The following is a 12,843-nucleotide window of genomic DNA, read 5'->3' as shown; positions in this document are numbered from 1 at the left end:
GAAGCTTGGTAGGTGACCTTGGGGCCAGTCAAGCACACTCTCAGCCTAACCTATCTCACAGCACGGTTGTTGTGAGGATAAAATGGAGGAGAGGAGAATGATATAAGCCACTTTGGGTCCTCACTGGGTATAAATGAAATAAATACTCAACTCTTTGGCAACCCTAACTAGCAGTGGGCTGTAAACCCTTAGCATTTGGCTTGGTGGTGATGGAGAGTGCCCTCAAGTCATAGCTGACTTACGGCGACCCCCCCCCCCGCCCCGTGTGGTTTTCATGGCAAGAGACTATAAAGGTGGTTTGCCACTGCCTGCCTCTGTAACCCCGGTCTTCGTTGGAGCTCCCCCATCCTGTCCAAGGCCAGCCGTGCTTAGCTTCTGAGATCTGGCTCACCTGGGCTACCCAGGTCACACAACAACATTTTGCTTAAGGTCACAAAAAAGATAAAACCTATAGCCCCATCGTATGTGAAGCACACCATTCCGCAATTTTTCATGTAAAAGTAGGCAGACCCCATACTTCAGGACTGACTACTTTTGTGTGGCTTTTAACCTACAGCTCCCACTGCACTAGATACAGCCTCAACGAGGTAAGAGTATGGATGGTAGGAAGGTGTTTTATTTAGTGCATAGAGGCGTCAGGGAGACACCTATGCTGATTTATCCTCCTCTCTCCTGCCCTGCTGGGAGCTTTCTTCATTTTCCTTGTGCTGTGAAAGGCAACCTGGCTCTACTTGTTCAAACAAGACAAACCAGATAAAATCTTTGCACACTAAATGCTAAATAAAATAATGATAATGGGTGGAGGTGACTGTACTGTGATCATTTCAATACTAAAATGTGATTAGGATTCTCTCTCTCACACACACACACACACACACACACACACACACAATATTTTAAAAACCCATACAGTCAATTATTTATATTTGTTTATAGTGCTAAAACTGAATAAAAATAATGTGTTACGGGTAAATTTTGATTGTATACCAGCTGAAATGCCTGCGTTCTTTCACCTCTTAACTGTCTTCAAAAATAATTAAAACAGATTGTGTCTTGGATCCAAACTAATATTCCCAAGGGTTCCTGCCAGCAGAGCATAATATACCTACTCCCACGGCAGCCTGAAATTCCACTAGTGACCCCGAAATAGGATTTATTTGGGGCGGCCTCGAGAGTGGAGATAGGTAGGAAAATTGTGCTCTGTGGGCAAATGTTCTTCTGACTATATAAACGTTAGTATAGATCCAACCCAAAGACTGTAAAGGAATCTTCGCTTTGCCGCTTAATAACAATAACGATGTGCATAGCACATGTGCAAAACATTCAGAGGAATATGAAGTAGATTGCTTTGATACTTGATATTTTTCATGTTATATTACTTCTGTATCATTACGTTGTTACATCCCATGGGTTTTGCCAAAAAAAAAAAAAAACAGAAATAATGTAGGAATAATAGATGAGATGTTAAAAATATGCAAGCTGATCCCACTGTACACAGCATATAAATTCCCTAAATAAACATGTCGAGCGGCTCCCTGGAAAGGCAGCATATAAATTCCCTAAATAAACATGTCAAACAGCTCCCTAGAAAGGCAGCATATAAATTCCCTAAATAAACAGTCTTTCAGTGTGAATGAAGATGTGGATTCAGGGCCACTGGTTTGATCCATATGATGAACTGCTTGCAAATACAGCCAGATCAGAGTAGGTAATTTCCCCACTTTGGGAACTGCTAGAGGAAGACTAAACTGAACTTCCAGTAACTTTTGAGTAGTCACAGGAAATTTTAAAGAATGTTAGTGTCAGAGCTCCAAAAAAGCAAATGGAAAGAAAATACATGCTACAGGTGCTCCACAAATATTGCATAAGCAATTGAAAAGTTTGCACTGGACCACAACACAATAGTCCTTTACATGCTTCCATAAGCACAAACTCCTTGCACAGGTGGGAGGACATCTCTGAATGTCGTTTCTTTTTTCCTGTGCAACTCCTGGTGGGAGGTGCAAAACCGCTCTTTTGTGAAGAAAAGAGATGTCTTCCAAATGCGGAAGATGCATCTTTTGTTTCAACCCATTTTTTTAAAGTGCAAACCAATTCAGTACACATCAGTAGAGGCAAAATCTATCTATCTATCTATCTATCTATCTATCTATCTATCTATCTATCTATCTATCTATCTATCTATCTATCTATCTATCTATCTATCTATCTATCTATCTATCTATCTATCTATCTATCTATCTATCTATCTATCTATCTATCTATCTATCTATCTATCTATCTATCTATCTATCTATCTATCTATATACAGGGCTTTTTTCAGCTGGAATGCGGTGGAACGGAGTTCCAGAACCTCTTGAAAATGGTCACATGGCTGGTAGCCCTGCCCCCTGATCTCCAGACAGAGGGGAGTTTAGATTGCCCTCCGCGCTGCTGCTAAACTCCCCTCTGTCTGGAGATCAGGGGGTGGGGCCACCAGCCCTGTGATCATTTTAATCAAGGGTGATTTAAACTTTAAAAAACTTCCCCCCTTGTTCCAGCTGACCCAAAGTGACATCATTGTGTAGTCCTGGGAGCATGTGGTACCAGGGGCACCACCTCTTGCCACGAGTTGGCCCCTGTGCTGGCAACTCACTGAATTCCACCACCTCTTTTTCCAGAAAAAAAGCCCTATATATATGTGTGTGTACGTGTGTGTGTGTGTATGTATGTGCCATCAAGTCGCAACTGATGTTTGTTGACCCCAGCAAGGATTTTTCAAGGCAAGTGAGAGGCAGAGGTGTTTTGCCAGTGCCTTCCTCTGCAGAGTCTTCCTTGGTGGTCCCCCATCCAAGTACCAACCTTGTTTTGCTTCTGAGGACTGAGAAGATTGGTCTGTGCCATACCATTCCACATCCTAGAACTGCCATGTAGGTTAGGTGGAAAGGGACGCTCACTCAATTCCCCTCCACACTTACTGAACATATAGAAGTGGGCCTTAGGAACGCCCATCCTGTTGTGCCCCAGGGTTCTGTACATCTAAGGGAAATAATGTTGCTCTGCACCCCACTCCACCACCCCGATTAAATATCAAAGGATTCCCCTACCAAATCCTGAACCGAGTTTTACAGAGAGTAGAAGCAATTCCCTTTCTCAAAACTGGCAAGACGCAACATTCTCTGAAAAGAAAAGGGATTCGTGAAAATATTAACAAGGTAATCCTCTTATTTTTGCCGGAGGGAAAGGGCCCCCTTTCCAGGCAGCTGCCTCAACCTCACAATAAGGTAAAGTAATTTCACGTTTAATTTTCAAGTGGTTTGCTTAGATTTGTTACCTTGCCCTGATGATCGTGTTTCATTTCCCAGCCCCTCGGCAACTCAAGCTGTTTGTTGGCAAACATATTCAGAAAGCCCACCAAGTCTCGATTGTGTTGGTAGCGTTCAAAGTGGTGGGTGTCCCGTCGGACTTTGGTGATCATGTGCTTCAGACACGTATTGTTTGTAAACATGCGGTAGGCACTCTGTCAGGGAGGAAAGAAGATATAAATATCATTATTATTATCAGAAGCTATCATTTTTACTTTAATGAAGAGGTTTCAAAACGAAGCTTTGAAGTTATTCACTTGCTCAGGAATACCAGGAATAATCCTGGGGCAGGTCTTGGCTCAGTGGAAGAGCGCTTGGTTTGTATATATAGTAGTCCAAAGTTCCATCCTCAACATCTCAAGTTAATAGATCACATGTGCCGGAAACACATTTTTTCTGTCTTAGACCTGTTGCCCATCAGGACCAAGAGATGGACTAATGATCTGGCTCGGTGTAAGACAGTGTTATATGGTCACGTTACACTCCTGGCAGGACTACATCTGAATCCTCCGTGCAGCCCCCTTTTTTTCTCTTGCATGTGAACGCAGGGAATTTAGGCTTCCAAACTTGAATTTAAAGCCAGAATCCTCTAGGCACTGCCCCCAAATCCATTTTCAAAGTTCAGCCCAGGCACACAAGACTACCCTTCCATCATTACTGAAAACACAACCCGTTGATACACGGCTGCAATTAGAGGAAGGTGGTTTTTTTTTTCAAATTAGACAGTATAACGTCTAGGGAGGTTTAAACCCCAGACATTCTCCTTTTTAAAAATCAAGCACAGCATGTCTTGCAAATGAATTCATAACCTGAATCTGTATCTCCACCGAACACTCCCCAAATTATACGTTGTTATGATGCCTTCCAGATTTAAACAATCCAGGGAGTCCTAAAATTACCATAATGGGTTCATTTAACACGTTTTAATTTTAAAATCCTAGGCTCTATCAGTTTACAGGGCAATTATACCAGCAGGAAACTTTCGTGCAGGCTGAAACCAATGTGCAAACTCCTTGGAACTTGTTTATACAGAAATAAAAGCAAACATCGGCAAGCCATGTCCCCTGGCAGTTCCCAACTTGAGACCAAGCTGATTGGGCCAGGAGATCAAGCATGTAAGGATACACAAACACAGAACCCCATCGAGGGCTCATAGCCACTCTTCCAGCAAAAACGACTTGACACCGCGGTGCTTCACTGTTACATCTCATAAAACATGGGCAAGTCCACACAAACCAGTAGGAATGGCATGTGTTGCTGTGTACAGAACCTGCTCCTTATCTAATGCTGCCATAATATTTTATTAATTTTATAATGTATTAAAATTAATAGAATAATCATGACTTGCTACAACAACATTCAATTTATATATATCGCCCTTCAGGGCAACTTAATGCCCACTCAGAGTGGTTTACAAAGTATGTTATCATTATCCTCATGACTATCACCCTATGAAGTAGGTGGGCTGAGAGAGCTCTGAGAGAGCTGTGATTGACCCAAGGTCACTCAGCTGGCTTCAAGAGGAGGAGTGGGGAATCAAACCTGGCTCTCCAGATTAGAGTCCTGCTGCTCTTAACCACTATATCAAACAACATTTTCTCCCTAATGGTTACAGTAGTGTGGAAAGGGAGTGCTTTTATTTTTTCAGCATTCTGAGACATTTTTATCCCACGTGTGGGAGGTTCCTAGCCTCTCAACTGCCACAGAATGGACCTCTTTGGAAGGGGATGGCGTTCCCTACACCCAGCTTTCTCCTCCTCATCACTCTTCTAATTGCTCTGGTTTTTCAGAGAGCCAACCAGCAAGTCCTCCTTGGCGTTTCCAGTGACCCATTGTGAGTCAGGTTTATTGGCTCAAGGTGGGAAGTAGTGGAATGTCCTTCACTAGCAATACAAGCCAGTATCCTTTGTCCAAGCTGGGCATGCCCCCACCAATGTCTCAGGTGGGGCTGCAGTGTCGTTAGTGTTTGGTGTTTGTGGGGGACTGTATGGTGAGGCAGGGTGGCCTGTGTGTGGGCTCTGGATACTGCCCCTCTTGTAAGGAACTCAAAGCAGCAAAAAAAGCCCCCCCCCCCCGATGTATCTTCTCTTGTGATGGGAGTTAGGCTGAGAAAGAGTAACTCGCTCCACATCTCTCAGTGAATTCCATGGCTCTCCCAATACGCGTAAGCAAGTTATTAAAAGCACAAATGTATCATGCTCATCTCATGTTTGCACAGAGATCTATAAATTCATACTTCACTGCCATTCTATACTCACAGGGTTAGAATGCAGCACTGTGAAGAATTCCGGGCTGATCAGGAACTTCACAGGGGGAGACTGGAGCAGCAGAGTGAGCCGGGATCGGGAGGTAGAATGAGGAAGTACGTTCTCCCTTCGGAAATCTAAGACGCAGATTGACCATCAGTACAAAGCGTTTGGTGTCATTGTATTACGAAGTAATTTTTTAAAAAGTAGTCCTTCTGCTTTACATTTGTTATTAAAAGTTGTTTCCTAATTAATTCAAGTGAATAAAGCCTGTCTGGCTACTGATTGCCCCTTGAAACAACACACACACAACTCCCCACCTCCACTCACTCACTAGGCAGAGTTCGACAGGCCCATCTCTCTCTCTCTCTCTCTCTCTCTCTCTCTCTCTCTCTCTCTCTCTCACTCACTCACTCACTCACTCAGGAGCCACGACTGAAAGTAAAGCAAGTTAAATCAAAGCAGTTTGCCCTTCTTTAGACCAGCAGCCCTGCTTGCAAGCTCTCTCTCTCTCTCTCTCTCACACACACACACACACACACACACCTCTCATTCAGTTAAACACAGCATTCAGTTCAGTGAGCCTGGCTCAGCTAGCGCACACAAAACCCGGTCCTTTTACACCTGAGCAATCTATAGACAGCACAGGCTCCTGTAACGAAAAGTTCCAACTTTATTTGGTGGAATCAGAGTGAGAAGGGAAAGTGTTTGCAGCTACTTGTAGGGGAGAAATAAAGAAGACGCGGAAGGACTTTATACTTGTGGGAGAATGCAAAACAGATGAAACAGCCATAGAAAGCCAACATAACTGACTAAACCGGTGCCCTAGCAAAAGGACTTACAGTTCACAGACCCTGAACCACATCGACCTCGTACAGGTTTATCCCTCTCTTGCTTGCTCCTGGGAAAGGCAAATCTAACTCCCACTTCAGGATCTTATTATTTTTTTTCTGTGATCACCCCCCACCCCTTTACATGGATAAGCACTCTTTTTCCACTCCAGATGGTACTAAGCCCATCAAGCTGTTTCCTTTTGGAGGAGAAACCCAATTTTTTAAATAAGTAAATACATTTTCTAAATAAGTAAATAAAGCAGGGAGTAAGGTTGCAACTTGAAGGTCCAAAGAGGTGTGCAAATGGAGAGTGCTGAACGGCATCCTACCTGCGTTTGGGTGATGAAAGTCTGGATCCTCTCCAGCTCCATCCATGGCATTTGGGTGCTCCTCCGGCCTGTCATTGGTCATTGTACGGCGGATACTCTGATACCTGAAGTTCCAAGATTGGCATTATGTACAGCCGGGGCTTTTTTTCAGCTGGAATGCAGTGGAACAGAGTTCCAGAACCTCTTGAAAATGGTCACATGGCTGGTGGCCCCGCCCCCTGATCTCCAGACAAAGGGGAACTTAGATTGCCCTCCGCGCCGCTGGCGGAGATCAGAGGGTGGGGCCACCAGCCATGTGACCATTTTTGCCGAGGGCGATTTAAACTTTAAAAAACTCCCCCCTTGTTCCAGCTGACCCAAAGTGACATCATTGTGCAGTCCTGAGTTCCACCACTGAGTTCCACCACCTCTTTTCCCAGAAAAAAAGCCCTGTGTAGAGCACACAATACATAAGAGAATTTCCTGAAAGACTGACATGTGAGTGAACAAGGAAAATATATATGAAGCCCATTTGTTTTCTGTTTTGGCTTCAGCTGTTCCTTCCAGCCTGGCTCTAAAAAGCAGAATTCCAAGGAACAAGCAACTTTTGAACACGCTTCCCTTCTTCCTCTTCCCTTCTAAACAAGAGCTCTTACACGAGGATGCTCAAGTGAAGGGAGACGTAATGTTAGCCAGGAAGTTGAGTTTTAAAAGACAGATCGGAAGGCTTTGTCAATTTCACCTCCGCAGAGATTGCTCCTCAGAGGGTTTCTTTATTTCATCTTCACTTCCCCAAGGTTCGGCCAGTTTCACCTCCCCTTCTGGGAGGGGAAGATGAAATAAACAAACCTTCTAAGGAGCCATCTTTGCTGGCTCTAGAGAGGTGAAATGGACAAAGCCTTCTGATCTGTCTTTTAAAACTCAGCTTCCTGGCTAACACTGCGTCTTCCTTCACTTGAACGTCCTTGTGTAAGAGGTCTCGTGCAGAGAGACTCAATGTACGGAGGCTTTTCACCGCAAAATATATATTTGAATGAAGAGTGGAGAACAATATAATATTGTATACAACAGTCGAGCCACAGGATAGGGACAGAGACATTCATACTTTTAGAATAATTTTCATAAAATGAGAAGCCTCTATCAATACCACATTTCTGGGTGAAGTCTTATGTGTACATACGAGCAAAATATTATGGAAAAGATTGTCACGGAGCAAATATTTCAACACTTGCTTAGTATGGGGAAATTGCACCAGCCGCAATAAAGATGTATGTTACAGTCAGGGATATGATAGCATATGGCCGTTCTTACATATTACTGAGACAGTAACAAAAATTTAGAGTGATTCTCACCGACGGTTCAACTGCTCCATTTGCTGTATAGAGTTGGAACGCTGGAGGATCTGTGGGGCCGGGGGTGCTGTAGGCCGCTGCCACGTGGTGGTTCTGTTTACATGGTCCACGTAGAATATTCTCCCATGACTGTCAATACGTGCTTCCCAATCTTAATAAATAATCAAGATTCATTACAAAGCATAAAGAATATGAGCTATTGCAGTGGTTAAGTGGTTGGGATGCAAATCAGCACTCTGCTAGTTTTACTCCCACTACGGCCCTGAGCTCAACAGGTGGTCTTGGGTAAACCGCACATCTCAGCCCCAGCTGTATTGTGGGGATAATAATAACACTTGTTTACCACTCTGAGTGGGGAACTAATCTGTTATTATTATGAGCTGCTGTAGCATAGAGTTTAAGTGGTTGGGTTGCAAATCAGCACTCTGTTGGTTCGACTCCCACTACAGCCACGAACTCTGCAGGTGGCCTTGGGTAAGCCACTCCTCTCAGCCACAGCTCCTCGGCTACATTGTGGAGATAATAATAACAGACGTTGTTCACCGCTCTGAGTGGGCACTAATCTGTCTGTAAGGGTGGCACAAAAGCACACTGTTGCTGTTGTGTTGATGATGATGATGATGGTGATGATGGTGAGGATGATGATGATGATGATGATGATGATGATGATGATGATATTTTAGGACAGTGTTTCCAAATGCCTGATAGCCGAGACTTCCCATCCCTGGCCACCACTTTCCCCAGAATTAAGAACAGGAGGAACATATCACTCCTTTATCCAAAAAGGTTTCCTTTCAGAATATGTAAACAGCAATCATGGGCATACATATTGTTCTACTACATGACTTTCTGAATTAGATGTGACCCAATTGCATACAATGCTCTGCAGGTTCACCTGGAAGCTGACTGCAAGGCCACAGCAGAAAACTATGCACAGGAATGAGGGTGGCACATCTACCCATTCACAGAAACTTTAATTTTTTTTCTCCTAGCAGTCATCTTGTAGTGAACTATTTGGGAATTTTGTAAGGACTAGAAGAGTTCCATTTCCAGCTATGGAGGAACAAATTCCTTTTCCACTGGGGAGGGTATAAACATGCTACTTGCTATCTAAGCAACATGAAAGACCATATGGGTTGTGTAGCCATGTGTTTCTGGTTATATAAGGGACATAAGCTGCATGGGAAATGTCATATATGCCTCCTGCATCTCTGCCATGAATGTATATTGGCCTCTGGTCTCTGAGAATATGGGGAGTTCTTTATTGCTGCAATGCCAGTAGGTTATCTTGCAAATATTTACTTTCTCTTTCTCGTTCTGCTGAGCCAGTGTCCTTGACTGCCAGCTGAAGCTAGCTCGAAATGTATCTTTCTTGAGGACCAAAGATAAGTTCATCTTTCTCACTGTCTACTCTAAAACAATATCTCACTCCAACCCCCCTCCTGGCTAACGGCCCTCTTTCCCAAAGGTGGGAAGATTCCCTATAACTAACACTGCTAGCCCCACTTACGTCACTTCTGCCAATTCTACCAGCTGAGCACCTTGTACTGAATGGATCTCTAATAAAGTTACTTCAACTGGAACACCTGTGTGTTAACTGAGGGCTCTAACTGCTAGGGACTGCCAGGAAATCTGTGCTGCCAGTGCTGGTTTCAGTGACACATACTCTGAAACCTTGGAATTAATATGAAAAAATCTCTCACTTGGGGGCAAGGCCTCATCCACTCTCTGGTAACGACTAACATCCTGACGCACTGAGGGAAGTGTTCTCAGAGGCTGGTGGCCATTGCTTTGGGAGCCTAGAGAAACAAAAAACATTTGTTTTAATAAAAACAGCAAGGAGTGTATAGTTTCCCATGAAAATACAACGTTGTAAGCACAGCATTCTGTCTCATGATCATTTTTCTAAAAGGAATTCTAACTCAAATGAAAACTTGTTCAAAATTTAAAATTTTTAAAAGCAATGAGCATTCTTTTCCCAAGAAGAATATACCTGGCTTGTCTCAAATACCACAGAACAGTCCTGTAGCGGCCCTTTCAAAAGAATCATACTATCTACTTGCAACATGGTGAGGTTATTAAAACAAACTGCACTGCTATCCTTAATGGCATACGATTTGACCGCAAAGAGCTGGAAAATTCAAAGATGAATGTTTTTCTAGCAATTCAGTATGGGTTCCCTCCAATATACGCATTTCTCATTCTACTCAGTATAAGCAAGGGATAACAGCTTAAACTTATTTGTCAAGTAGTCAACCTCTGCTACTTAAGCAATCATGTTTGCTTTTAAGCCAGGTGGGAGGTGACACCTGTTAAGTTATGCAGCATTTCATACACACTACTCTACTACATACACGCACAAGCTCTTTTTGAAAAACAGAAAATCCTGCTAGGGTGGTGGGAGAGGCATGCACCTGCGTGGAGTTGGTTAACAGCATGCACCATATTGAGATTTAAGCATGTCCTCAAAGAGCTTTGCTGACGACACTGGGTGTAGTATTTTGCTCGAAGCAAGTGACTGTTTTACAAAGGTCATCTCAATCCATCACAGAATGAGATGGTTTCCACACAGGGGACAGGCTTGTGTAGTTTCTTCACTGCTTTTGTGATTGCTGAAACAATGCAGCAGAAACGGACCTTCTATATGGCAGGTTCCCCCACAGTTCCCTTCTCCCAGCCTTCCAGCTGCAGCGTTGCCCCTCCCCTTGGGCCACTAGGATTTTTAAAGGATTTTTTAAAATTGACAAGTAAATAGCAATATATCGATATAACATTATAACAATCTATGCTTCAGGTTCTCTGCATTCACAGTTTTCATTTTTAGCCCTTTTCACTGCAGAGATACAAGAGGAAAAGGCGTATCTCTGCAAGGAAATGGGGTAGAGGCTTACTTTTTTAAAAAACGAAAGCTGGCAATTCAGAGATGCTGGGAAATAGGCTATTATAATATAATATATTAGAACAACAATATTCAATTGCCAATTTTTTTAAAAGGCTCTCAATGGCAGGGGGAGGAAACAGCCACTGCAGAGACTGGGTCAGGGGAAATGCCTGCCATGTGGGTGGGAAAATCTAAACTTTCCCACCCACCCAGCAGCCATCCTCACTTTACTGTGATCTTTCCCAAAAATTAGATGCTAAGCAGGCTTTAGAAAACCTAGAGAAAAGCCATGGAAACCCCAAGACGTGTACAAATGCACCACGATGCAGTGGGAAACCAGGGGGGGGGGACCCTGCTTCCCAACAGCACCAAATCTAGGGCAAATAACATGTGCAGAAATGACTTGAAAAGATACCTAAACAATGTTTATCTCAATAAGCTTTATCATGCATGATGACACCTCCAGGTTTGCAGCCATTACCTCCGCTAGCGCCATCAGCTTCCGAAGCAGCCCCCTCGCAAGCCGCCTGTGCCCCTCCAGCCTCCCCCTCCTGGGATTGGCTGTGTGTGGCTGCCGCCTGCAAGCTCCTCCTCCTCTGCCAGATTTCTTCAGCCTCATCAATATCCTGTAGACCGCCCATTTCGTTCAACTGCCTTTCCTCTTGGACGCTGGGTATGTGTACTGAGGGCAAGGAAGCCTGAGTGCATACAACAACCTGCATTTCGGCCACTGGCTCACTGCTGGCAGCATCCCCTGCACAACCGCCTTCTTCCTCTTCCTGGGAGGAAAAGGCTGGAGTCTCAGAAAATCGGGTGCTTTCAAAGGAAGAACACTGCGTATCCACCGAGGAGAGTCGGGGAGTCACAGCTTCGTTGCACGAACCATCCGCTCCTTCCGCGTCGCTCTCGCCTTCCGGCCGAGTGCTTGATTCGCTCACGCTTTCCGTACGAGCAGGGTCACTCTGCTCAGTTTCGGATGAAACCTGAGAAGGTTCTGATCCCTGGTCCATAGATTCAGCTTCCCTCACGCTTCTTCTGCTGCCAGAAGTCTCAGAAGCTCCCGTGTCTGCACCACTGGCAGGCGGTTCGGCCTCCTGAGGTGCACAAATCTCAACGCTAACCAAATCTGCTGGCCCGTTATCCTGAGGACCTTGAAGCGCTTCAGTTTCTTCCATGGCTGTCTCTGACTCTGGCAGCCCCGGAAGGGACTCTTGCTGGCCATCCGAAGGAAGCAACGAAGCTTCTGCATCTGCTGCTCCTCCGTTTTCCTCGGGACCTTGGCTTTGCGTAACCTGGCTGGATGAACAATTTAAAAAATGGCTTTCAGCATTTCGGGTCGCACCATTCAGCATGACTAATCCGCCATCATCATCCATTGAGGACTGGAATCCCAAACCTTGGTGGAATTCATGCTCCTCTTCATCAGAGTCTATGTGAAGCATAGCATTAAGTCTCGTATCAGTAGGGAAGCTACTCCTTAATTTGGGGGATGCCCCAATAGGCCGCTCATTGCAAGCAGAAGTCCCAGGCCGAGAATGACTGTTTTGCTCAATAGCATCCAGGTAATCATTCAGTGAGTCCTGGCGGCCTCGGGGAGGCGATGACCTTGAAGCTGTAGAGGTCAAGTCCTCCTGATCTGTTTCCAGAGTTGCGCTAGTCCTCAATGAATGTCGTGGGGTTCCCTCTCCAGTGGATTCCTCACACAGGGGGCCATTCAAACAAACCGGAGGCAAATCATGATGCCCTGCAGGGACATCCTCTTCATCAGAAGGACTCCCCAAGTCTCCATTTACAGAGTTTACTCCTAACAAGGTTCCTACCGTTTCTGGAGAAGCATCTGGAAAAGAAAAATATGGAGGAAATATATCATTTACATGTA

General features: G+C 44.5%; 1 protein-coding gene across 1 annotated transcript in view; it reads right to left on the bottom strand.

Moving 5' to 3' along the window:
- HECW2 (HECT, C2 and WW domain containing E3 ubiquitin protein ligase 2) overlaps nt 1–12,843 on the bottom strand; it is a 264,692-nt gene that overhangs the window by 80,730 nt on the left and 171,119 nt on the right. Inside the window, exons 9-14 of the mRNA XM_054972580.1 lie at nt 11,446–12,801; nt 9,787–9,882; nt 8,084–8,234; nt 6,753–6,856; nt 5,603–5,727; nt 3,314–3,499 (exon numbers count right to left, since the gene is read on the bottom strand). Of these exons, the coding sequence (XP_054828555.1) occupies nt 3,314–3,499; nt 5,603–5,727; nt 6,753–6,856; nt 8,084–8,234; nt 9,787–9,882; nt 11,446–12,801 (2,018 nt within the window). The remainder of the gene's footprint in view (nt 1–3,313; nt 3,500–5,602; nt 5,728–6,752; nt 6,857–8,083; nt 8,235–9,786; nt 9,883–11,445; nt 12,802–12,843) is intronic.

The sequence above is a fragment of the Eublepharis macularius genome, chromosome 2 (assembly GCF_028583425.1).
Source record: "Eublepharis macularius isolate TG4126 chromosome 2, MPM_Emac_v1.0, whole genome shotgun sequence".
In the NCBI taxonomy this organism is placed as follows: domain Eukaryota; kingdom Metazoa; phylum Chordata; class Lepidosauria; order Squamata; family Eublepharidae; genus Eublepharis; species Eublepharis macularius.
Note: the sequence above shows the minus strand (reverse complement) of the source record. Positions and strands in the feature narration are given on the sequence as shown.